At 44.3% G+C, this 26855-nt stretch overlaps 1 protein-coding gene and 2 long non-coding RNA genes across 4 annotated transcripts; 1 reads left to right on the forward strand and 2 right to left on the reverse strand.

Moving 5' to 3' along the window:
• The first annotated feature begins 121 nt into the window (after positions 1-121).
• On the forward strand, positions 122-25541 carry papss1 (3'-phosphoadenosine 5'-phosphosulfate synthase 1). The gene is made up of 12 exons (XM_052464842.1): positions 122-372; positions 1086-1200; positions 1734-1969; positions 2216-2354; positions 6392-6510; positions 6806-6919; positions 7115-7226; positions 10713-10918; positions 14651-14786; positions 14909-15177; positions 19337-19566; positions 24059-25541. Exons 1-12 carry the CDS (start codon positions 310-312, stop codon positions 24198-24200), a joined length of 1881 nt encoding a protein of 626 aa, XP_052320802.1. The 5' UTR covers positions 122-309; the 3' UTR covers positions 24201-25541.
• LOC127907985 (uncharacterized) lies at positions 15184-18292 on the reverse strand. The gene is made up of 3 exons (XR_008065795.1): positions 18014-18292; positions 17794-17958; positions 15184-17746 (listed from the first exon to the last, which is right to left on the reverse strand). It is a non-coding gene; the product is annotated as an uncharacterized LOC127907985 (long non-coding RNA).
• LOC127907988 (uncharacterized) lies at positions 22278-22978 on the reverse strand. 2 transcript variants are annotated; one of them, XR_008065815.1, is made up of 3 exons: positions 22653-22978; positions 22361-22560; positions 22278-22320 (listed from the first exon to the last, which is right to left on the reverse strand). It is a non-coding gene; the product is annotated as an uncharacterized LOC127907988 (long non-coding RNA). The 2 variants fall into 2 exon arrangements; XR_008065814.1 differs by having other exon boundaries at positions 22280-22360; positions 22401-22560.
• Positions 25542-26855: the final 1314 nt, after the last annotated feature.

A 26855-nucleotide genomic window follows, 5' to 3' on the forward strand; every position in this document is an offset into this window, starting at 1 on the left:
CACAGGTAATAAATAACTGGTCCAGGATATGTTATGTAATCGAGCTCTGTCATCCATAGTTGTCATCACCGTGTCGTTTGAGACTTGCGCGGATAAAACTGATTCAAAATCAGTTTTCAAAGAACAGACAGTTCACCAGCCAATAGACATCACTTCCGATTCTGATGACGTAGGTCGTCCTCATCGGTTCCTGTTTGAGGTTCCTCCATTCAAAGAGATAACTGTCCGTAAAAAGATAACGTTTTAGTAATTGATTTAGTAGGTCGCATATACCTTAACTGGTGACGAAAGCTTTCATTATAGACCGTTATGGAGACTTCCGGAAACTCTCACAAGAAACCGAAGCTGAGCAACTCGTCCAGCGAGAATTGGGTGAGTTGTTGTATTCATTCCTACCCCGGCGACCGCTGCCACGTCAACAATATGCTGCTGAACTATCAATGTTGTCTCTTGTTTCTGTAATTTCTGTTCCCAGTAAAACATTTACTGCTATAATTAAATTATGCAATACTTTCTTAGCTGCGCGGAATGGCCGTGTTGCTAGGATTGCAGAAATGCAACTAGTTAGCTTCTTAGTCTTGCCACCAAATGCCAGACAGCCATTTGTAGCAAGCTATAGCTTGCACGACGTTTCAAAAGCAAGCTGTTCTACCATATAGCAACTGCTATATGCTGCAGTTAGCTAGTTAACTATGAGATACTGTTTCTGCTGCAAAATGATCTGTCGTCATCACGATGACCCGTGTACCTTGACGTACATTTTTGTGTGACTCTCAAAATGCTTCTTGCTAATCTACTCAGCAGGAGCCTAGTGACCGAGCACATGCATTGGAATGTAGTCCTATGTCACCTTACTGTACATTTAGGGTCAAACCAGTCCTTCAACGTTTTTGTCATTATATTGCTGATGACTTTTTGCTTCATGAGTAAGAAATGTGCCTGTCCTGGACTCAGTGCAAGTCATTGTGGCTTCAGTATGTTGCAAAGTCACAGTCAGTGTTGGCTGCAAATGCAAAGGAACAAATGGGACTAAGTCAGTGTAATTTGATATGAAACTAAAGGACAGAACAATATTGTGATTGCAGGGAACGCAGAGGGCGACTAATGTGACCTACCAGGCTCATCATGTCAGCAGGAATAAGCGTGGTCAGGTGGTGGGGACGAGAGGGGGCTTCCGTGGATGTACTGTCTGGCTCACAGGTATACAGAAGAACTAAAGTTCAGTTCGCCTGGTCCCAGATCTGTTTGGGCTGTGTTGTCAACTCCTAGGGTCATTGGTTGTTGTGAGACTGACCATAGGAGTTGGCAAGACCACACAAACAGATCTGGGACCAGGCTATCGTCAGTTACAGTCTTCACAAAGAAATACAAACGTTTTTTTAAGCCTTTCTTTCAGTCACTTTATATTCACTCACTAACTCACCATTGAACAAGGTTTACTGATGTATTTAGGTTTCAAATACTACCAAAAGACAATATTAGCATTCAATCAACAGTAGCATTTCTAAAGACTGCATCACATTCATCCACGCTCTGCCTTCAATTCTAATATTGTCAGGCACCATTTGTTATCATGCATTCAAAGCTAATATTGACGTCCACCATTTTCATCATTCATTCAATGCTAATATTGACGCAAAGCTAAAATGGGGGTATTGCTAGTTGGCTACACTCAATACTAATATTGACCAACCACCATCAACACCTATTCCTCGCCACTCTCTCCCACCCAGGTCTGTCTGGGGCTGGGAAGACCACGGTGAGCATGGCCCTGGAGGAGTACCTGGTGTGCCACGGCATCCCCTGCTACTCGCTGGATGGAGACAACATCCGCCAGGGCTTAAACAAGAACCTGGGCTTCAGCCCTGAGGACCGCGAGGAGAACGTCAGGCGTATAGCCGAGGTGGCCCGCCTGTTCGCCGACGCAGGGCTCGTCTGCATCGCCAGCTTCATCTCTCCCTACGGACGGGTGAGTGAGAGGGGGAACAAGTGAGAGAAAGAGGAGAGGGAGGTAGAGACCGAATAGAAGAGGATATCGGAAGACCGAGGGGAAGAGGTGATAAGTCATGAGAAATAGGAAAGAGAGCAAAAAGAAAGATGCAGAGAGTTAATATGCTGCTACTTGTGTTTTGCCTGTAATTCCCAGTTGACGATTTGAAATACACCATCATCGTCAGGAGTTAACTATCCCGTTGTTTGTCTCTTCATCGTCCAGGATCGTGTGAACGCCAGGAAGATCCACGAGGCTGCAGGCTTGCCCTTCTTCGAGGTGTTTGTTGACGCGCCGCTTGACGTGTGTGAACAGCGAGACGTCAAGGGCCTCTACAAGAGAGCCAGGGCTGGAGAGATCAGAGGTAAGGCAAGATAAATAACACTTTCTTATTAGAGGTCGATTAATTAGGGCCAATTTCTAGTTTTTATAACAATCGGAAATCTGTATTTTTGGACACTGATTTGGCCAATTTTTATTTTATTTTTTACTACACCTTTATTTATCCTTTATTTATCCTTTATTTATCCTTTATTTAACCAGGCAAGTCAGTTAAGAACACACACATTCTTATTTACAATGACGGCCTAGGAACAGTGGGTTAACTGCCTCGTTCAGGGGCAGAACGACAGATTTTTACCTTGTCAGCTCGGGGATTCAATCCCGCAACCTTAGAGTTAACTAGTCCAATGCTCTAACCACCTGATTACATTGCACTCCACAAGGAGACTGCCTGTTATGCGAATGCAGTTAGAAGCCAAGGTAAGTTGCTAGCTAGCATTAAACTTATCTCTTAAAAAAACAATCAATCAATCATAATCACTAGTTAACTACACATGGTTGATGATATTACTAGTTTATCTAGCGTGTCCTGCGTTGCGTATAATCGATGCGGTGCGTATTCGTGAAAAAGGACTCTCGTTGCTCCAATGTGTACCTAACCATAAACATCAATGACTTTCTTAAAATCAATACACTAGTATATATTTTTAAACCTGCATATTTAGTTAATATTGCCTGCTAACATGACTCGTTGCGAACTGCGAAGACTATTTCTTCTTAACAAAGACGGCCAACTTCGCCAAATGGGATGATTTAACAAAAGCGCTTTTGCGAAAAAAGCACAATCGTTGCATGACTATACCTAACCAGAAACATATTTTTAAACCTGCATATTTAGCTAAAAGAAATCCAGGTTAGCGGGCAATATTAACCAGGTGAAATTGTGTCACTTCTCTTGCATTCATTGCACGCAGAGTCAGTGTCTATGCGACAGTTTAGGCCGCCTACTTTGCCAGAATTTTAAGAAATTGTGACATAACATGGAAGGTTGCGCAATGTAACAGGAATATTTAGAATAATGGATGCCACCCGTTAGATAAAATACAGAACGGTTCCGTATTTCACTGAAAGAATAAACGTCTTGTTTTCGAGATGATAGTTTCCGGATTTGACCATATTAATGACCTACGGCTCGTATTTCTGTGTGTTATTATGTTATAACCAAGTCTGATTTGATAGAGCAGTCTGACTGAGCGATGGTAGGCAGCAGCAGGCTTGTAAGCATTCATTCAAACAGCACTTTTGTGCGTTTTGCCAGCAGCTCTGCTGTTTATGACTTCAAGCCTATCATCTCCCGAGATTAGGCTGGTGTAACCGATGTGAAATGGATAGCTAGTTTGCGGGATGCGTGCTAATAGCGTTTCAAACTTCACTCGCTCTGAGACTGAGTGGTTGTTCCCCTTGCTCTGCATGGGCAACGCTGTTGTTGATGTGTTCCTGGTTCGAGCCCAGATAGGAGCGAGGAGAGGGACGGAAGCTATACTGTTACACTGGCAATACTAAAGTGCCTATAAGAACATCCAATAGTCAAAGGTTAATGAAATACAAATCGTATAGAGAGAAATTGTCCTATAATTCCTATAACAACTACAACCTAAAACCTCTTACCTGGGAATATTGAAGACTCATGTTAAAAGGAACCACCAGCTTTCATATGTTCTCATGTTCTGAGCAAGGAACTTAAAGGTTAGCTTTCTTACATGGCACATATTGCACTTTTACTCTTCTCCAACACTTTCTTTTTGCATTATTTAAACCAAATTGAACATGTTTCATTATTTGAGGTTAAATTGATTTTATTGATGTATTATATTAAGTTAAAATAAGTTTTCATTCAGTATTGTTGTAATTGTCATTATTACAAACAAAACATTTTTTAATCGGCTGATTAATCGGGATCTGCTTTTTTTGGTCCTCCAATAATCAGTATCGGTGTTGAAAAGTCATATTCGGGCGACCTCTAATGCTTTTAGATATTTTACCATAACTCATAACTGTGTGACTTGTGCAGTGTTTCCAACCAGAGGTACAAGGGCCCCTGGGGTTACTTGGTCTATCCACAGTGGTACTTGAGAAGACTCATGAGACAATAGGGTTGCTGTTCAAATGCACATGAGGGGGTACTTCAGGGGTACTCTGGGTAGAGCACAATTCAGTTGGTGGTACAATAACTGTTAACTTATGTGAGCTACTGACTCAGTGGATAGATATTACCGTCCCAGCATTAGTATGTATGAAAAAGTTGGAGAGAAGTCTCTAGAGAAAGTATGTAAAGTGTATTGGTTTTGACCAGCAGGAACTTGAGATCTCATGTCTTTGGCTGTTGTTACCAGAGGAAGTGCTGTGTCATTTATCGCTTAGTGAAACAGTGAGTCACAAGCTAAGGAAGCTGCTGGGACAAGATCTTCATCTAGTCTAGTGCACCCTGCTGAGCTCGGAATCAGTTCATTTGTCATATGCACAGTATCCCCACGGTGTGCACAGTATCCCCACGGTGTGCACAGTATCCCCACAGGTGTGCACAGTATCCCCACGGTGTGCACAGTATCCCCACGGTGTGCACAGTCCAATGAAATGCTTTCTTACAGGTTCCTTCATGCTAAGCTCTGAGCTGTAGGCATGAGACAATATACTGCGAAGCTGAGTTAAGATCTCCAACTGGTCAAGACATGATCTACCAGGTGCCATATGTCAGGTAGTAGAGTGACTAATTGAATGGGGGGATGGGGTGGGATTCAGCCCTGTTCGAGTGCGTCCTCAGACCACACTATTAAGAATCTCGTCTCTTCCTGTCACGCCAATCTGGATAATAAGCTGTGTAAACCAAAAAGCCTGTCTAGATTTCTGTTAATTTGTGTGACTTGTGCAGTGTTTCCAACCAGAGGTACAAGGGCCCCTGGGGTTACTTGGTCTATCCACAGTGGTACTTGAGAAGACTCATGAGACAATAGGGTTGCTGTTCAAATGCACATGAGGGGGTACTTCAGGGGTACTCTGGGTAGAGCACAATTCAGTTGGTGGTACAATAACTGTTAACTTATGTGAGCTACTGACTCAGTGGATAGATATTACCGTCCCAGCATTAGTATGTATGAAAAAGTTGGAGAGAAGTCTCTAGAGAAAGTATGTAAAGTGTATTGGTTTTGACCAGCAGGAACTTGAGATCTCATGTCTTTGGCTGTTGTTACCAGAGGAAGTGCTGTGTCATTTATCGCTTAGTGAAACAGTGAGTCACAAGCTAAGGAAGCTGCTGGGACAAGATCTTCATCTAGTCTAGTGCACCCTGCTGAGCTCGGAATCAGTTCATTTGTCATATGCACAGTATCCCCACGGTGTGCACAGTATCCCCACGGTGTGCACAGTATCCCCACGGTGTGCACAGTATCCCCACGGTGTGCACAGTATCCCCACGGTGTGCACAGTCCAATGAAATGCTTTCTTACAGGTTCCTTCATGCTAAGCTCTGAGCTGTAGGCATGAGACAATATACTGCGAAGCCGAGTTAAGCTCTCCAACTGGTCAAGATATGATCTACCAGGTGCCATATGTCAGGTAGTAGAGTGACTAATTGAATGGGGGGAGGGGGTGGGATTCAGCCCTGTTCGAGTGCGTCCTCAGACCACACTATTAAGAATCTTGTCACGCCAATCTGGATAATAAGCTGTGTAAACCAAAAAGCCTGTCTAGATTTCTGTTAATTTGTGTGACTTGTGCAGTGTTTCCAACCAGAGGTACAAGGGCCCCTGGGGTTACTTGGTCTATCCACAGTGGTACTTGAGAAGACTCATGAGACAATAGGGTTGCTGTTCAAATGCACATGAGGGGGTACTTCAGGGGTACTCTGGGTAGAGCACAATTCAGTTGGTGGTACAATAACTGTTAACTTTTGTGAGCCACTGACTCAGTGGATAGATATTACCGTCCCTGCAACTTTAATGAAGTCACAACCTTTCCGCAAATGACATATTGTTTCATATTCAACTATTGTTATTCATGCCAACTGAGGGACTGATTTAGCTATTCCATAAATGAATTGTGACTGTTTTCTCCATGTGTCAGGTTTCACTGGGATAGACTCGGAGTATGAGAAACCAGAGGCCCCAGAGCTGGTGCTGAAGACTGACTCCTGCAGTGTCAACGAGTCTATACAGCAGCTCATTGACCTGCTACATGAGAAGGTGAGAGAAACAACCTTGTCTTTCATCCATCCATTGATGAGGTTTGGCATAAACAGATTCATTGAAACCTGTAACATGGAAGCATGCTGTCATATTTAATTTCCACCACTAGAGGGCAGTGTCTCCACACTTTCAGATTGGGATTCACATTTCCAAAATACTAACGCTTCACAGCTGAATAACCCCCACTTTCACTCCCCTGAATTCTTATCCAATGCAATCAACCTCTTGTATGTTCTCGTTTTGTGATGATATTTTGTTCATTTTCACTGGTATAATGAATGAATATTTGTAGGATATAGTGCCGGTGGATGCTTCCTATGAAGTGAAGGAGCTGTACGTAGTTGAGAACAAGCTGGACCTGGCCAAGACTGATGCTGAAACACTACCTGCTGTGCAGATTGGAAAGGTAACCATTCTCATCAAATACCATTTTTACTAACACCTACTGGTGTTTTCCGGGAGTCTACGGGGATGGATAGATTCTAAAGACCTATGAGAAAGTGAGAAGGGAACATTTCTGAAAGTGTGATCCGTGTTCGACCACACTTTGAATGGCGTTGAACCATTATTTGAGTGCTGATTGACCGCTGTTTGACCACAGGTGGACATGCAGTGGGTTCAGGTGCTTGCTGAGGGCTGGGCCACCCCTCTGAACGGCTTCATGAGGGAGAGGGAGTTCCTGCAGTGTCTCCACTTTGACTGTCTGCTGGACGGTAAGATGGCATCATGGCCCTTTCTCAATAATCTTTCCTTGATCCCTGATGTTTTCCTCTTGTCCTCTCCTCAAAATGTCTGCCTTAGAGTCCTTTCCTTGCCTACTTCTCAAAATGTCTGCCTTTCTTAATCCTCTCCTCACTTCTCACTGACATTTTGAGAAGGAGGTGCTGTGATAAATACAGGTGTATTTCTCTGTGAAGTCAAATAAATCGATTGATGTTATGCTCTATAACGGCCACTAGAGGGAGATGAAAGCTCTCAAAAGGACATGTTCAAATCAAATGTTATTTGTGACATGGCTGAATACAACAGGTGTAGACCATGCAGTGAAATTACTTACAATCTCTTAACCAACACTGCAGTTAAAATAAAATGGACAAGTCAAAAATAGACAAGTTAAAGAGCAGCAGTAAAATAACAGTACCGAGGCTGTGTACAGGGGGTACAGGAACAGAGTCAATGTGTCGAGGTAATATGTACATGCAGGTAGAGTTGGAACAAGTGGTCTTGATTAGCTCATCATTACCTCAAAATGACCGAATACACTAGTTAATCAAAAGTAAGTTTGATTTTTAGATGAAAGAATCAGAGGGATAATCTTACCATGCTATTGTGTTGAGTCATCGTGATCCTTTTACACTTCAGGCTCAAGACTTTTAATTCTCTGGAAACAAATGGAACCGGTACCTTTTGAGTTTGGCTGAAGGAACACCGCGGGGCCCAGTCTTTGGTTTTGGTGAAACTGTGTAATTACACCAATTTCCTACACAGAGTTTGAATTTCCAAAAAAGAGTCAATTTGCTTTTATTGCCCACATAACACTGACCCTTAAGGCGACGTGTGATGTGTTGCCAATACATACTGGCACACACACACACACACACACACACACACACACACACACACACACACACACGCAGCATAAAAATGTGTTCAACAACAGAAATGATAACCAAGCCAGTGTTTCATTAGCTGTCCGATATCACAGGTGTTCCTTACAGCAACAACTCTATTCTTCACAGCATCAACAAGTCATTTTTGGATCAGGTCTTGTTTGGTTTTTCTTTAGATATGATTTCAATATGTTTTGGACCAGAGCTAATGGTGACTCTATGCTGTGGTACATAAGCGGAACTGGGCCTGTGTACTTGGTAGAGAACGCTGAATGACGTGTCCATGTGCAATGCCCTCACTCAGGTTTCGCTTGTTTGTCCTAGCGAGGGAAATGTGAGCGGAGGAAAAGGATGAAGCCTCAATATTGATTGCCTCCACAAACTATCATTTGTCTATTTCCAGTTCCTTGTAGGGATTTTACAGTGGCTGACCCTTACTGTGCTGGAGGAGCTTCTGTTCCACACAATCACCACTGAACCAAACATGACTGGATTTTACAGTGGCTGACCCTTACTGTGCTGGAGGAGCTTCTGTTCCACACAATCACCACTGAACCAAACATGACTGGATTTTACAGTGGCTGACCCTTACTGTGCTGGAGGAGCTTCTGTTCCACACAATCACCACTGAACCAAACATGACTGGATTTTACAGTGGCTGACCCTTACTGTGCTGGAGGAGCTTCTGTTCCACACAATCACCACTGAACCAAACATGACTGGATTTTACAGTGGCTGACCCTTACGGTGCTGGAGGAGCTTCTGTTCCACACAATCACCACTGAACCAAACATGACTGGATTTTACAGTGGCTGACCCTTACTGTGCTGGAGGAGCTTCTGTTCCACACAATTGAACCAAACATGACTGGATTTTACAGTGGCTGACCCACTGTGCTGGAGGAACACAATCACACTGAACCAAACATGGATTTTACACGGTGTGGCTGACCCTTACTGTGCTGGAGGAGCTTCTGTTCACAATCACCACTGAACCAAACATGACTGGATTTTACAGTGGCTGACCCTTACTGTGCTGGAGGAGCTTCTGTTCCACACAATCACCACTGAACCAAACATGACTGGATTTTACAGTGGCTGACCCTTACGGTGCTGGAGTTCCACACAATCACCACTGAACCAAACATGACTGGAGCTTCTTTTCACAGTGGCTGACCCTTACTGTGCTGGAGGAGCTTCTGTGAACCAAACATGACCACCCACTGTGCTGGAATCACCACTGAACCAAACATGACTGGATTTTACAGTGGCTGACCCTTACTGTGCTGGAGGAGCTTCTGTTCCACACAATCACCACTGAACCAAACATGACTGGATTTTACAGTGGCTGACCCTTACGGTGCTGGAGGAGCTTCTGTTCCACACAATCACCACTGAACCAAACATGACTGGATTTTACAGTGGCTGACCCTTACGGTGCTGGAGGAGCTTCTGTTCCACACAATCACCACTGAACCAAACATGACTGGATTTTACAGTGGCTGACCCTTACGGTGCTGGAGGAGCTTCTGTTCCACACAATCACCACTGAACCAAACATGACTGGATTTTACAGTGGCTGACCCTTACGGTGCTGGAGGAGCTTCTGTTCCACACAATCACCACTGAACCAAACATGACTGGATAGAAGTCAGATCATTTGTTCATTTAACTTGTACTTTTACCCTCACTTTCACTCACTTTCACTTAAGGTTGCAAAATTCTGGTGACTTTCCCAAAATTCCCTAGTTTTCCAGAAATTCTGGTTGGAAGATTCCTGGAATTAAGAGGAAATAAGCAGGAAATATGGGAATCTTCCAACCAGGATTTCTGGTAAACCAGGGAATTTTGGGAATGTTACTGGAATTTTACAACCCTACTCTCACTTCATTGTAATCTGTCCCTGATTTGGAGTCCCAGTTAATAGGATTGACAAGGACACCAGCATTTCCCTGGTAGATGACTGTGTTGTGTGTTTGTGCCAGCTCCTTGTTTGGCATGGGCCAGGCTGGGACAGCAGGCATGTGTGTGTGTTCACGTGTCTTATTGAAGCCAGCTGTGTGTGCTAACTCTGTGACAGAGGACAGAGGAGTGGTGGCGGGGTGGTTGGCAGCAGTGGCATCCCATCCAGCAACACGCCATCTGATCCAATAGGATGTGAAAAGCGTGCTGGTCATGTTGGTTTAATCAAGGTGTAGGGCTAAATGAATCTGCCAACGTCATGTCAACACGGGGCCTCTCTCTTTCTTTTCTCTTTTTCTTTCTTTCTGCGCGGGTCAGAAACCACCTGAATGCACACGACTGGATGGTGTTTGTTCAATAAACACCTCATATATCTTAAATGTCTAAATATTTCCTGGCATAGTATGCAGTAGATAGGCTGTACTTGAAGTTATTGTAGGAGAGACAGTTAAACTGATGCTGCAGGTTTGCTGATGGGGCTGTCTGGTTTCTGACCTATCAACTTCCTCTGTCAGCAGTCTGACGTTGATTTATTCTGTGTCTCAAAGCACTAACATGTCTCCTTTCCTTTATTCAACCTCTGACCCCCTCAATGAACCGAACCACCTGTTCCCCTCCCGTCCCCTAGGTGGCGTCATCAACCTGTCTGTGCCGGTGGTGTTGCCGGTGTCGGGGGCGGACAAGGAGCGTCTGGACGGCGTCACGGCCATGGCTCTGGTGTACGAGGGCCGCCGTGTGGCCATCCTTCGCAACCCCGAGTTCTACGAGCACCGCAAGGAGGAGCGCTGCGCCCGCCAGTGGGGCACTACCTGCAGGGACCACCCCTACATCAAGGTCAGTGGTTAGTTCTAGAGACCCCTACCACATGGGCAGCCATGGTCCGGTCCACTACACCGCGAGGGGTGTTATGCCAGCAAAAGCTGTGTTGAAAACTGTTGAGTAACACTCCTACATCAAGGTCAGTGGTTAGTTCCAGAGACCCTATCACATAAATGACAGGGGGGGCTACGGACCGTTCCACTGCACAGCAAGGGGTGTCTTGACTTTCAGACGAAAGCTGTCACTTTTGAAAACTGTCATGTATCATGTCAAAACGACGATGTTTGTTTTCCTTTGAGTGTTTCTTATCTTTGTTTGGCTCAAACCGGTGCTCTTGACAGCTTCATCTGACAGTTTATGTCATGTGACAGGGAGGAGCATTGGTGTTCTCACACCTCCCTCCACCAGGTTTATTATCATACACCCATACCTTCTGTTACAGCTCCTCAGTCTCCAGAGCTGTATAGAATGTCCCACTGGTAGTTATTATGAAATGGAACCCTGGTCATAATGCTGAACAATGCAGGCATGGTCCCTGAGATGGTTACCCTTAACGTGATGTTTGATAAACACCCTCCCCATGTCCAACCCAACCAACTCTCTCCTTGTATGTGCGTGCACACACACACACACACACACACACACACACACACACACGTTCTAATAGAAGACAGATCCTAGGTGACCCTTTTCCTCAGTGCTGCTTATGGAAGGACTGAATAAAGTGGAGTAGTGTCGTAAAGAAATGAGCTGCTGCTGCTCTCCTTCCCCTGTCAGAAGTGCTTGTGTAATCGCTCCATCGCCCTCGGACCGCCCTCAATTTGCACATGTGTTTTATTTGGATCGCAGTCTCTCTCGGCCCCCTCTCTCCATCTGGCCCCTTCAAACGGCCTTTTATTTACACAGTGCTTTTAGTAAAGCTGTCCTGGACTTGGAGCTGGCCCTGCTGAACACATTACCCCTCGCCAGCAGCCACCCACCTCATCCATTCCAAATATACCTGAGCAAAGATGGCAACAATGGTTTCTTATTATTATGGACTGTTATTATATCAGTGGGCGCTCAGGTAGACTTCGTGGCGTCCTGAAATGATCCCACCCCCCTGCTTTAAAAAAAAACTACAGGCGCCAGCCGAGCCGTGGCGAGGGATCAGACCTGGGAAAGCTTTCTTGCGCACACACAATTGTAGTCACACACACGCCGCCACATCGCACAACAGGACTGGAGGTCTATAACCGGGGAGGACAATTGTGAAATTGCATTTTTGAAACCCTATCTTCAAGACTGATGGTGGCAGGAGCCGGGCTAGGGTTATTTTTGCTATCTGTCTCGGGACAATTTGGGCTCCCATTGTTATTATGGATTAGTGTGGGTTTGCACACACACACACACACACACAGAGGGAGCTGGAGTAGTGCTATACTGTCTTCAGCCCAACTCGGTCTGGTGATTTTAAACACACTGAACAGACACACACTAACACCATGGTGGCTCATTTTAAAGCCCTGCCCTGTTGAGTCATTGGCTGGGTGAGATGCTGTGAATTTGCTTCTCCTGTTTCACTCAAAATGCCCTTCAATTCAACAAAGTTGAACAGCCAACACTATCTTCAGCGTCTCTGTTATCCATTCTGGGTTGATGTTCAGTTGTAGGCTCTGTCAGTTTACCAAGAGAGCAGCGTGGTTGGCTGTCCATCAGCTACCCATAATCCTCTAGTGCGTCTGTGTCTGGCGGCTCTGGCCCTGCTGCAGGCAATGTATGCTGGGTAGTGGGTTCTCCCAGACCTGTCACTCACTCTGTTTCTCCAGCAGTGCCTCCTGTCCTGTCTCTGCTGTGTGTGTGTGTGTGTGTGTACAGCTTGCTATGATTAAGGTGTCACTCGTTTAACACACACACACTTTAACTCCCTGCGCTGTAGCCGATCCGTCAACACACCCCTCGCAGGCGGCAGCCCCTCATCCCGTCTCCGTCTCTCTCTGAGACGAGGAATAACCTGCTCCGTATTACGTCGCGGTCAATCCACGTTTCCTGTTTACTCCTGTCTGTGCCGCCAGGGAGATGGGAGCCTTCACGTTGGAAACTACAGCAAGCTGAGTTGTTTAATTTAGCAGGAGTCCCTTTTGTATCTAAAACACAGTGTGTGTGTTATGGTGTAAATGCAGCTTTGGGTTACCCCTGAGCTATAGCATTCTACTATCATTTTCCATCTTCCAATGTTTAAAACATCTACTGTGTGTTTGGGATTTGAATTGAAACGGTTTTTCCTCAGATGGGTCTTTCATGTCTCAGCCGCCAAAGTGAGGGTTATTGGTCTTCTTAGCCACTGATCTGGAGCCAGTAGATCAGACTAGTTGGATCAAGTGGAATGAAAGGCACCTCTTCACACCGTTACACTGAACTCCATCCATCCTTCCTCTCTGGCTTATTGATGATAACAACAAGAGGGCAGAGTTTTAGCAGCCTTCGGTTCTCTCAATGTTTTATTGAACACTGAAGATGTATGCAGTGTATACAACCTTGTGAATAATACATGCTCCATCTCTGTTGTGAAAGACGTCCTACTACAACTTACAAAGACTTGGGCGAAATGCACTACCAACATCTGTCAGACAGTCAGCGCTACTGTGGAATCCTCCTCAGAATATGAATTCAAGTCTGTGGAATCTAAGACTCAGCCCCCATACAGTTACATCCATAGGAACCCACCCCCTTTAAATCTAAACCTTTACATGCCACTGTGAGCGTTTTTATATGGGACATCAGAACTGCTCACTAGTAGGCTGGTATTGTTTTGTAACTTTGACTCCTTGAGTAATATTGAATAGCCATTCTCTATAAGACACATTTGTGTATATGCTTCTGGGGCCCCCTGGTCCTGCCATAGTCTATCCATAGTCCTGATTTGATGGCTTGAGTACCTACCCTGCAGTGTGTACTCCATAAAGAGCCCAGTGGTTACAGTACAGGCACAGTACATGCCCAGAAAGGCAGACCAAGAGTTATAGCCTGAAACAAAGCTGGCTTTGCCTGGGTTTAGCAGTACTTTGGGGACATCAGAACAATATTGTAAGGGGGGGATCGCTTCAATGTGGTCCATGAGCTCATCGTGGATGGTGTCTCGTTGTGGATTACATTACACGTCATATTTTGTGTTCCTCGTGAGTTTTTTTCCCGCTAAAGTCGAGAGGGATGCGGTCAAAGGCATAAAGCAAAGGGGATTCTTCATTCTTCCTGGGCTCCAATTTGTAGGAGTCTCAACTTTTTTAGATGTTGTATTTCAAGTTGTCTCGGGGCTGTTATTGATTTATCCATAATCCCGCTCCTTTTTCAGCGGTTGCCAGATTGGGGTGGTTTACTGTTTTGAAACAGTCCTTGATGGCTGTCATAACCGCAGTATGAACATGGTAGAGGAGTTAGAGAAGTCCACTTGTTTAGCATCAATTTCAAATTGATCCATCGCCGCAGGCTCTTCATGTACCTCTGACAGGATTGGATAGTTCGAAGCAGTATGGTCATTACTGCACCTCTCTCTTCTTTGATAGGCTGAAATGTTCACCATATTGCTTTCCAGTCTTTTCAGATCTGCACAATACCCGGGTTGAAATAAGTTCTGGTAAAAAGGTCATTGAAATGTCCTGGGAAAATATTTTTTGGAAAAGTGGGAACCCTGGAAAATATGAGTCACAGTGAAGTGGGTGTGGTTTTGTATGATGCTAATGGTCAGTGTTGTCTCTCTGTCTGGTCCAGATGGTAATGGAGAGTGGAGACTGGCTGGTAGGAGGAGACCTGCAGGTCCTGGACAAGATCAGCTGGAACGACGGCCTGGACCAGTACAGGCTCACCCCCACTGAGCTCAAACACAAGTTCAAGGAGATGAATGCAGGTAACGGTAGAGAGTTAGATCTCTCTCTCTCTATTTTGCCCTCTCTGTTTAAGAAAACCAGGATGTCTCAATAAAGATGCAGCATCTAAATCAGTCTTTCTCTGACCTCTTTCTCCCTCTAGACGCAGTGTTTGCCTTCCAGCTGCGTAACCCGGTGCACAACGGCCACGCCCTCCTCATGCAGGACACCCACAAGCGTCTGATCGAACGGGGCTACCGCCGGCCCGTCCTACTGCTGCACCCGCTGGGCGGCTGGACCAAGGACGACGACGTGCCGTTGGAGTGGCGCATGAAGCAGCACGCTGCCGTGCTGGACGAGGGCGTGCTGAAACCCGAAAACACCATCGTGGCCATCTTCCCGTCGCCCATGATGTACGCCGGCCCCACTGAGGTAAGCTTAGCAGTAATCTGACCATAGAACCTGTAGAACGGGCTTCCCTATTCAAGTCAATGGTTGAAATAATGGGAGGAATGGCAGCCAAGTCCGTTCTATGGATTCTATTTCTATGGACCTGTAACACAAGCCAAAGTAATGAGTACACTTGGGAGTACACTTGGGAGTACACTTCAAGAATTAGAGGCTACTTAAATTGCCTGACTGTCACTGTGATGTAATATGATGGGACAGTCCACACATGATTTATGAAATCAGCTTAATCTAACATGGATGGCAATTTACATTCAGAATTAGAAAGTTCAGTATAATCTCTGTCACTTTGTATTGTACTTACTTGATGCCTGTCTAGCTGTTTGAAGTCTCCTGCTGTCCTTTAATCATGTAGTCAGGGTTATGGGGAGACGATCATTGGGACCAGACTGAGCTCTGTTCTGTTCTGGGGAACACGATGCAGCCTGTAAAGGCCCATCATCTGTCTGTGTGATCTCACAGCCTGACATCAAATGCACCACAAAAGCATCCTCATTGTTAAAAGTAGAACCAACCCGTTTCTGATTTTTTTTTTTGGAGCCTTCTGAGAATAAATAAACGTTTTATAATGTAATTCCATTGTCCTCCAAGAGTTGCTTCATGTTCTCTGTAATTCTGTCACCTTTGTTGGATAGTGAGGTAGTGGTAGGAATCCCTTCTCTTCAGATGGACTTCACCCATAAAATAATAAAATACTTCTTCACCCTGGAATAATCCAACCGGCTTAAGATCAGTCCAGGTCCATACATTTAGGAGAAGATGAACGATCTTCCGGACTCCTCTAACACCTTATGAAATGTTTTGTGTGTTTGACTACATATGCTGTATTCCCATCCGTCATAAATCGAGTTTATTTGTCGTCCAGTACCTTCAGAAAGTAGTCATACCTCTTGACTTATTCCACATCTTGTTGTTACAGTCTGGATTAAATATATGTATTTCTCACCCATCTACATACACAATTACCAATGATGAAAAAAGCAAAAATGTGTTTTTTAAAAACATTATTGCAAATGTATTAATTAAATGCAGAAATACCTCATTAACGTAAGTATTCACACCCCTGAGTCAATACATGTTAGAATCACCTTTGGCAGTGGTTAAAGCTGTGAGTCTTTCTGGGTAATTCTCTAAGAGCTGTACACATCTGGATTGTACAATATTTGCCCATTATTTTGTTCAAAATTCTTCAAGCTCTGTCAAATTGGTTGTTGATCGTTGCTTGACAACCTGTTTCAAGTCTTGCCACAGATTTTCAAGCAGATTAAAGTCAGAACTGTAACTCGGACACTCCGGAACATTCACTGTCTTCTTGGTAAACAGGTCCAGTGTAGATTTGGCCTTGTGTTTTGGGTTATTGTCCTGCTGAAAGGTAATTAATCAGCCAGTGTCTGGTGGAAAGCAGACTGAACCAGGGTTTCCTCTGTATGTAGATCCATTAGGTTCATTTTTGATCCTCTAACTCCCCAGTCCTTAACGATTACAAGCGTAACCATAACATGATGCAGCTACTACTATGCTTGAAAATAAAACATATTCAGGACAAATGATTTGCTTTGACACATTTCTTGCAGTATTTCTTTAGTGCCTTGTTGCAAACAGGATGCATGTTTTGGAATATTTGTTTTGTTCTGTACAGCTTCCTTTTAACTCTGTGAATTAGGTTAGTATTGTGGAGAAACTACTGTTGATCCATCCTCAGTCTTCTCCTATCACAGCCATTAAACTCTGACTGTTTTAACGTCCCCATTGGCCTCGTGGTGAAATCCCAGAGCGGTTTCTGAGTAAGGAAGGACGCCTGTATCTTTGTAGTGACTGAGTGTATTGATACACCATCCAAAGTGTAATCAATAACTTCACCATGTTCAAAGGGATATTCAATGTGTGCTTTTTCTATTTTTACCCATCTACCAATAGGTGCCCTTCTTTGCGAGGCGTTGAAAAACCTCCCAGGTCTTTGGTTGAATCTGTGTTTGAAATTCACTGCTCTGTTGAAGGATCTGTATGTGAGGAGTACAGAGATGAGTCATTAAAAAGTCATGTTAGACACTATTTCACACAGAATGAGTCTATGCAACTTATCATGTGACTTGTTACTCCTGAACTTATTCAGGCTCGTCGTAACAACGGGGTTGAATACTTAGTGACCGAAGACATTTCAGCTTTTCAGTTATTAGTTCGGAAAATAAAATAAAACATATTTCCACGTTGATATTATGGGGTATTGTGTGTAGGCCAGTGACACAATCTCAATTTAATACATTTTCAATTCAGGTTATAGCAACAACAATGTGGAACAAGTCAAGGGGTGTGAATACTTTCTGAAGGCACAGGACACACATGGTACGCAGTACAATGACGTGCTTACCTACAGGTTCTCTATCCACGATGCCACGTGATACGCAGTACAATGACGTGCTTACCTACAGGTTCTCTATCCACGATGCCACGTGATACGCAGTACAATGACGTGCTTACCTACAGGTTCTCTATCCACGATGCCACGTGATACGCAGTACAATGACGTGCTTACCTACAGGTTCTCTATCCACATGATACGCAGTACAATGACGTGCTTACCTACAGGTTCTCTATCCACGATGCCACGTGATACGCAGTACAATGACGTGCTTACCTACAGGTTCTCTATCCACGATGCCACGTGATACGCAGTACAATGACGTGCTTACCTACAGGTTCTCTATCCACGATGCCACGTGATACGCAGTACAATGACGTGCTTACCTACAGGTTCTCTATCCACGGTGCCACGTGATACGCAGTACAATGACGTGCTTACCTACAGGTTCTCTATCCACGATGCCACGTGATACGCAGTACAATGACGTGCTTACCTACAGGTTCTCTATCCACGATGCCACGTGATACGCAGTACAATGACGTGCTTACCTACAGGTTCTCTATCCACGATGCCACGTGATACGCAGTACAATGACGTGCTTACCTACAGGTTCTCTATCCACGATGCCACGTGATACGCAGTACAATGACGTGCTTACCTACAGGTTCTCTATCCACGATGCCACGTGATACGCAGTACAATGACGTGCTTACCTACAGGTACCTACATGATACGGTTAAGAGGACGCAAGTTAAGAATAATACAAAATAAGATCAATGTAATAAAACGTTTAGTACATTTAGCAGGAATATAAATACAGGGAAGGCACAGTAGGATATGTGCCGGGGAGGGGCATAAAAATAGAATAGCTGCCAGGTTGGAGGGAGTGGGTTCACATGGCCCTGAGTGTCCATCTTAAGCCTCTCTTCCAACCTGGCAACCAGCTAACAAAACAATGCACTCCATCCCTTCCTCTCCAGACTGCCTACAGAGTTTAACTGTCGTTTTCTTCTCCTCCTAACTCCCTTTGTTCTCTCATCAAGGTCTTTTCGTTTAAGACTAGCGTTTTTCAGGTTGAAGACTTCCAATTTTAAAAGTCGGATGGGAGCGTATGGGTGGTTAAATAGTGGGATTAGCCCAAAGAATGAAGTCTTGTTTTCTTTAGTCATTTGAAACTTCCACTCAAGAGCTCCGTTTATTGTTGTTTCTGTAATGTGTTGTAAAACCGGATTCTCGCATGTCGACAGTGGGAGCTGCGTTCGAGGGGGGTTTTGAGCACTCCTGTCCAAACGTCATTACCGTAATTGGCTGTTTATTATTGAAGAAAGTGCTTTGTAATGTAATTATAGGGGGCTTGCGTCCATGTCCATCGGCGGTAGCAGCGAGAGCAATGTCCACTCGTATTTAGGGGAATTGTGCTCCACCGTACGTGATTACGAATCAGTCAAGGTAATCAAGTGCTGTTTTTCCCTTCCCATCGGTCTCACCACAATGTGCCTGTTGTGCCAAGGCTTCCTTGTTTCTCCAACCCACTGAAAGAGCTGCCCAACCACTTCCCCTTCTCCTGGCTTCCCATTAAAACGTTCTAAACGTTCTCATCCTCTGAGTGACCACAGGGGGTTTTCCCATTGGAAATGCTAAAAGGTAGAATTGGCACTAAATCGGAATTACCAGCTAGTTTTCACCCATTGGAAATGCCAACATTTAGTGTTGACATTTTAGTTTTGAGTAACTAAACTTTTTTTCCCCATAAAACCACAGGTGCAGTGGCACTGCCGAGCCCGAATGGTGGCCGGCGCCAACTTCTACATCGTGGGTCGTGACCCGGCGGGCATGCCCCACCCAGCCACGGGCAAGGACCTGTACGAGCCAACCCATGGGGCTAAAGTCCTCACCATGGCGCCTGGACTCATCACCCTGGAGATTGTACCCTTCAAGGTGGCCGCCTACAACAAAGCCAAGAGGGCCATGGACTTCTACGACCCCAAGAAGTAAGCCCTGTCACTCATCGTTTGTTTTCAGTCTCCATCCCATCTCGTTATTGTAGATCAGCTTTAATATTGTAGAAAGAGTATCTCCTTATTGTGTGTTGTCTGTCTGCCATTTTGTGTTTGCGTGAAGGACAGGATGATTAATCCCAGTGGAATTGTTTTATTTATCTTTATTTAACCTGAACGAGGCAAGTCAGTTAAGAACTAGTTTTTATTTACAGTGACGGCCTAGAAACAGTGGGTTAACTTAATCTTGTCAGCTCAGGGATTGGTTCTAGCAACCTTTCGGTTACTGGCCCAACGCTCTAACCACTAGGCTACCTTCTGCCCCATAATGAGTGTCTTTATAAACAAAGCTCTACTCTCAAGGTTCGAAGAATGTAATCGGTGGATGTCACTCGTAATACCAGTGTTCTTCAACGGATGTAATGAAGTCCAAATGTTACCTTCTTGAAGGTTTTAAGATGTTTCTAAGTCATGGTGACCTTTCTCAACCAATCAGAATTAGTCAACATTTAGTCACACTTTTACCTAGATATCAAAATACTATAAAGGTGTATATAATCTTGATGTGGGTAAGCAGGGTGCGTTCATTAAGACAAACAACATAAAACGTTTTGCAACGGAAAACAAATGAGCGGTTCTTTTTTTTTTTTTCATCGGTGGCAGGAATGTTGTTCCACAGCCTGTAAACATTATCATGCCTAACTCCAATAACCCAAATTGATCATTCATTAAGCTTCTCCACTGAAACCTCCCATGTGTTTTTCTTCCTTATCTACGGCAAACGGCAAAGCCAAGAATAACAGGAACTCCTTTGCTTTCTTATGCTCTTTACAAAGTTTTGTGGCTTTCTGAGCTTTTGAAGTCGTTCGGAAATCAGAGAACTGCTATTAATTAAAGTCTGTAAAAAGTCTGTGTACGGATACTGCAGCCGATGACTAACGAAAATCGTGCAATCTCTGTGTGCTATGGGCTTTAATACCGTCCACGCTATCACTTTATAGCCATGTCTGGCTTAGAATATCATGACTGAGAACTGATCTGACTGATTAAAGGAATATGATGACTTAAAAAGTAGGAACTGATTGATCAGAAGGAGTACACACTTTTTTTCCATGGCGCATGTTTTGATATCAGAATAAATTGAGTTGACAAGATAAATATAGTATTTGTATATCGGGGGGGTTACCACAATCGCCAGGAGAACTAGTCTGAAAGGAAATATTTCCCCACACCTAGTTGAGTTTCACCTAGGCATGGGATTCAGAAATGGAGCACAGAGATATATATCCTTCCTGGATTGAAAGCAGGAGAATTACGACAGTAAGAGCCACAACTGACACGGCTGTTTATATTCTGTCTCTCCATACCAGTAGTCCAGTATGTTGATAAAGGCTGACTCCAGAACCATTTGGTATGTTATAAAGATACAATCGATGAGTATTTCTCTCAGCTTGTATTCTACTTCGAGTGGCTGAACTATCCATTATCCAGTGTTTTTGGACTAGTTTTACAGTTGGATAAGACCGTTTGGATAGCAGTAAATCTTCCTGCTAAAGCGTGAGAATTCTGCAGTGTGACTCAGTGGAAATGTAAGAGTAATGGGACAAAGGTCCGATAGTGGTTACTATGTCACCACTACTAGAATTCCCCTTGTGCTCTTCTCAACAAGCCCCGTTAAGAACTGCCGAGTCAGCAGTCTGGCTTGTCAAGAACCTTAACCACGTTATATTCTACTCCTTCCAGGAATGTAATTGTCAGTTTTCTGACTGTCACAATAACATTATATAACAGGCGACTTCATTTCAGCTCAATTGTGTTGTTTTTATTAATATGAAACCTGAAGACCCGAAAAGAGCTACGCCAGAAAATTTCAAAGCCGCAATGACTGTCTCTTTCTGACCGTATCAGTGCTAGGCTAGCAGCTAGGGAGAGCTGAGAGAAAGTAAACGCTAAATCACAATTTCAAAGGCTCTGGTTGGCGCCTTGTGAAATTTATGGCATTCCGTCTGTTCTCGACCACTCCTTGTGCACATTGTGCCGGCCGGCGCTGCCAAATGTGAGAGGAATATAGATGCTAGGCCTAATTGCCAACGATCGACCTTAAAGTGTGCCTCTATAGTGTAATGGCTAAAATCAGCGCAAGCTGTTTCTCATTTGACCGCATATTAAGTGTTCCTCCTCTGCCGAGTTTGAAGTTTGTGCTCCCCCTCCCCCCTCGCTCTCTCTCTCGCGCTCTCTCTTTGTGTCTCTCTCTCTCTCTCTGCCCTGTCATTTCCACCTATTGTAATGAATACAAGTCCTCGACAATCAGAGTTCATCAAAGTATTTCATCAAAGTTTTTAGGGCCAGAACACATTGAGCGTAATATACAGTAGAACAGGTTCACTGGATGGCAATTCTAGAATGTTTTTCTTCCCAGCGAGAATGCAAGTGTTAGCCCCATGGCCCGAGCTATAGATCTGATAGGAAATAGGACAATATGATAAAAAGGTGTGATTTTCCAGTACAAAATTCACAAATTTATGGGGAGAATACAGTAATTTATGGGGAGAATACAGTAATTTATGGGGAGAATACAGTAATTTATGGGGAGAATACAGTAGTAGATGTGTTCAACAGTGGGTTTGCATTACGGAGGTCAGGAGGAAGGTGATCCCATTGCTGCCTATGGAGATGGAGAAACGGGAGCTGACTCGGGGTTGGCACACCTGGACTGTCAGACATACACGGGGTTCTGGGTTCTGCCACCTGGACTGTCAGACATACACGGGGTTCTGGGTTCCGCCACCTGGACTGTCAGACATACACGGGGTTCTGGGTTCTGCCACCTGGACTGTCAGACATACACGGGGTTCTGGGTTCCGCCACCTGGACTGTCAGACATACACGGGGTTCTGGGTTCCGCCACCTGGACTGTCAGACATACACGGGGTTCTGGGTTCCGCCACCTGGACTGTCAGACATACACGGGGTTCTGGGTTCCGCCACCTGGACTGTCAGACATACACGGGGTTCTGGGTTCCGCTGGGTTCCGCCACCTGGACTGGGTCAGACATACACGGGGTTCTGGGTTCCGCCACCTGGACTGTCAGACATACACGGGGTTCTGGGTTCCGCCACCTGGACTGTCAGACATACACGGGGTTCTGGGTTCCGCCACCTGGACTGTCAGACATACACGGGGTTCTGGGTTCCGCCACCTGGCTGTCAGCCTGGTCTGCATTGTACTGTACTGCATGCTCAGGACTCACTGTTGTGCAGAGGAAAATAACGGTACCTCAGCAGTACTAGGGGAGGAATTAGGGGGTTATTTAAGTGGTCTATTCAGTTGATTTGAACAGGGACCATGTACTACGAAAACACACGTTTCAGGACATTTGAGAAATGATACATTTGTATCAGATTTAGCTGACAGCTGATTTACATCTGCAAGTGAGTTCAAAGAATAGACAACCCAGAACCCAGAGTCCTTAAGAATGAGATTCTGACTAATTTAAAGTCCAATTCAAGAATGGAGGGGGAAAAGTGACATTTTCTGAATGAAATTGAACCCCAAACCAACCCTTAAATTGTCTGCGGGCTTCAATATGTAGTTTCAGGAGTGAGGTAGACAGAGGACACTGCAGAACTGGAGTTTACATCCTACTACAACTCTGCTGGTCAGGAATCCATGATGAGGTTTAATGTGTGTAAACGTTGTGGCTCTTGCTGCGGCTCTAACAGTACAAATCCGTACAAGCCGCTCCGCTGTGCACAACAGTCCACACGACCGCAAGCCGCTGAGAAACGAAACCACATTTGACAAATGCGATTATTATGAGGAAAGTGCATTGTAACGGTGGCGAGAGAAGGAATGTGATTGAATGTTACCCCCTTTGTCTAAATGAAGGAATCTACAGTAGTATCTAATGAATCTATTAATTGACAAATATTTTATTTATCCCCTACTTGTGTGTGGCGGAGTCATGGAAGATTGTATTTAGACTAGTCTGTTTTTTACAGGAATTTTCTCATTTTGGTTTGAGACTGATTAGCTGTGTTTAGACAATTTTTTTGTCCCGTGTTTATTTTTGAACCAGTTGTTTAAACTGAGAAGTCTAACAGAAGGTTTGAATTTGACGGCGAAGGTCTGGCGTTTAGGTTGCGCTCCTTCTTTGCCGCTGACTTGAAGCAACGTCTCTGAGTGCTGCTGGTTCATGTGTCTGAGGTTCGTTTCATATCCCCGGTCCCCTGGCGTAACGGGGCTCGAGTGCCTGTTTACTTCAATTACCCAAATACATGGCCTTTTTTTCCAAGCATATGAAGTGCATTTTGTGAAGTTCCCTCAAAGAACTCTTCCTAAAGTGTCCTTGAATTGAGTTGGTCATGCCATTCATCCACACAGTAAGTTAGATCGTTCCTCACTTACCAGACAGCATTTCAGGGTCAGGCTGTTGAAATGAGACGGTGCTTTCTACATTTTATTTTCTTCTTCATTTTCTTTCAGCCATCAAGACTATGACTTCATCTCAGGGACACGGATGCGTAAGATGGCTCGCGAAGGACAGAACCCTCCGGAAGGCTTCATGGCCCCCAAAGCCTGGGCTGTCCTGGTGGAGTACTATCAGTCCCTGGAGAAGGCTACCTAAGGTCAAATGTGGTCAAAGGTCAAAATGGGGAACATCCGGGTCGTATTCACTAATGAATACGACACAGCTATCTCCTCTAAAACAGTTAAGATTAATACGAGGACCACTCAACAGCTAGATGTCCCTCTCCAACGCACACACCTCTCTATTCTCCCCTTCTCCTGTATTTTCTCCTCTCCTCTCTCTCGTTCTGCTGCTACTGCCACTGGGCTTCAGTCTTACCACACTGAGTATGTACTTTATTTCAACTCACCATTACAAATTGGTTTCTCTAATTGTGCAACTAACAGTATTTTTAAATGTGTTTTAAACTGGGTTCAAATGTTCATTTTAAAAGGTGTGAAGAGGCAAAGATTGTTGTTTTTAGAGAACGATGGTAAAAGTTTCCTCATGATGTAACAAGATGTGGTTATTTGAGGATGAAAACATGATACATGTAGGAAGTCAATGCCCCTCTTAGTACTGTTTCCTAGAACTCTTACCGTGTCCATGGCTAACGTGATCATATTGATTCTTTTGAGTGTTTGGCTTTGTCCCTTTGTCCCCATGCACACTTCAAATAAGTGAGTGGAAAGCGTAAACTCATTTAGTGATCTGAAAACAAGCCATCGCTGTGTAGCTGCAGTATGTGGGTAACTGTCATCTGAGGTTGTTGGCCTGACTGGAACTGTGGTTTGAATTGGAGTTTGCGGTCAAGTTGAGTGCCTTGTCTTTGTCAATCGTTCTCACACAGAGACATTGCACCCACACACACACACACACACACCTGTTCATACTCCCACTTGCCTCTGTTACATTAAAGTGGTCCAATAGATCCAGGAAGTGATCTGCAAAGCAGATGAGAACCGAACTAATGACTAAACCTGTAGAAAACCTTCCTGTTTTACCATTAGCTTTATTTCTCCATACTGATAAATGATGTTCTCTTTTCACCTTGATGTAGCATGTAGTGAAGTGTTTACCACCTATGACTGTTTTAGTGAACTATCAGTATTTATTTTTTTTAGTTGATGTTTATCACACAGGAGGTTGGTGGCATCTTACTTGGGGAGGACAGGCTGGTGGTAGAGACTAGAGCAGGATAGGTGGAATGGTATTCCATTTGTTCTGTTCCAGCCATTATTATGAGCCGTCCTCCCCTCAGCAGCCCCCTGTGGTCTGTCACTATATATATTTTAGTTTGTTTGCTTGTTTTAATATTCTTTGTACTGAGTTATGATATTTTCCATTTGGTTACTACTGTACAAACATGGGTCTGCTCTGCCAGTATGGCCGGAAGAAAAGAGATCGGTTTATATATTATTGTCCATGTTCTCCAATAAAGCATTTTTAGCAAATGGATACATTTTGTATTTTATTTTTTTGTTGGTTAGCCACAGGCCACGATAGATACATATAAATAAAATGCTTCCAGACTCTCAAATATACTGTGTCATCAAATAATTCATGTTTAACTCAGAACGAAATCTAATTTGCTTCAAAAAGAACTACCATTGATGAGCTTTTACTGACTTAAACCAAAGTAGGTGATCTCATTCCCAATGTATACCGTTAAAATACCCTGCCATCTCCCATCAGGCACATATAGTGCTGACGTATGTGTGACAACCTGTAATGTTTCAACTGGTCCTGTTGTACGTCTCAGTGCCTCATGTCCACACCTTTTATATAGGACTTTCCATTCGTTTTTAATATTCTCAGACCCGGTACATTGTGCTCACTGCTCAATCATGGTAAAGAGCCCCCTCGTGCTCCTCTCTCTCCTTCTGTCTCTCCCTCCGTCTCTGTTTCACACACACACACACACACACACACACACACACACACACACACACACAGTCCCAGCTCCCAGCTGTGGCCCAGATGCGTGGGCCCTGTGAAAGTGGAACACACAGGGTAAATGCATGGCCTTAAGTCGCCCCTCTCAGACAGGAGGACCCTGGATATTCCATCTAAGCCACCTCATGGAGACCACCGTAACCAATAGACCTGCCTGCCAGCAGTCATTTTTCTACACCGCGTTGCCAGACCTTGTTCAATCTCAAATGGTAATCAAGCTCGGACCTCGATACCTCTTCAAAGGGAGTGCTGTTGTTTTTTTAGCTGTAAATGAAGGAATGCTGTAGGGATTGGGAAGCTTGCCTTACATTTTGGTTGTCCTTTTAACTTTCTCTGAGGGAATGAGGGGGTGTAGTTCTCTGGGGGGGATTCAGGTGTGCAGAGTTATACTGCAGATTCCCTTCAACCCTTGTGATGTTCTAGATGGATCACACACATTGTATAAGAAGTGATTATACCATCTATCACTCCTTTTCATCTGTATGAAGAATCGAGACCATTTTTCAGATGGCTCTACCTTTAATCAGATGTGGCTTTGAACTTTTGTCATCTCTGATTTCATCAAATTTGCCAAAGAGTATTCCTTTACAACATGGCTGGCCGCCAGCCCCAAATATACTACTAGAAAGATGTTAATGCTTCTACTAATGTTACTGTGCCATGTACCTGTCTGTCTACTCACCTGTCTGTCTACTCTACTCACCTGTCTGTCTACTCTACTCACCTGTCTGTCTACTCTACTCACCTGTCTGTCTACTCTACTCACCTGTCTGTCTGTCTACTCTACTCACCTCACCTGTCTGTCTACTCTACTCA

This window comes from Oncorhynchus keta, chromosome 16, assembly GCF_023373465.1.
Source record: "Oncorhynchus keta strain PuntledgeMale-10-30-2019 chromosome 16, Oket_V2, whole genome shotgun sequence".
NCBI classification, from domain to species: Eukaryota; Metazoa; Chordata; class Actinopteri; order Salmoniformes; family Salmonidae; genus Oncorhynchus; species Oncorhynchus keta.

Excerpts from the sequence above, each read along its gene's own strand:
- papss1 (XM_052464842.1), top strand. The coding sequence starts at position 310 with ATGGAGACTTCCGGAAACTCTCACAAGAAACCGAAGCTGAGCAACTCG. Across the intron at positions 7,227-10,712 it reads CTTTGACTGTCTGCTGGACG|GTGGCGTCATCAACCTGTCT; the intron begins GTAAGATGGCAT and ends CCCGTCCCCTAG. Across the intron at positions 15,178-19,336 it reads TGTACGCCGGCCCCACTGAG|GTGCAGTGGCACTGCCGAGC; the intron begins GTAAGCTTAGCA and ends ATAAAACCACAG.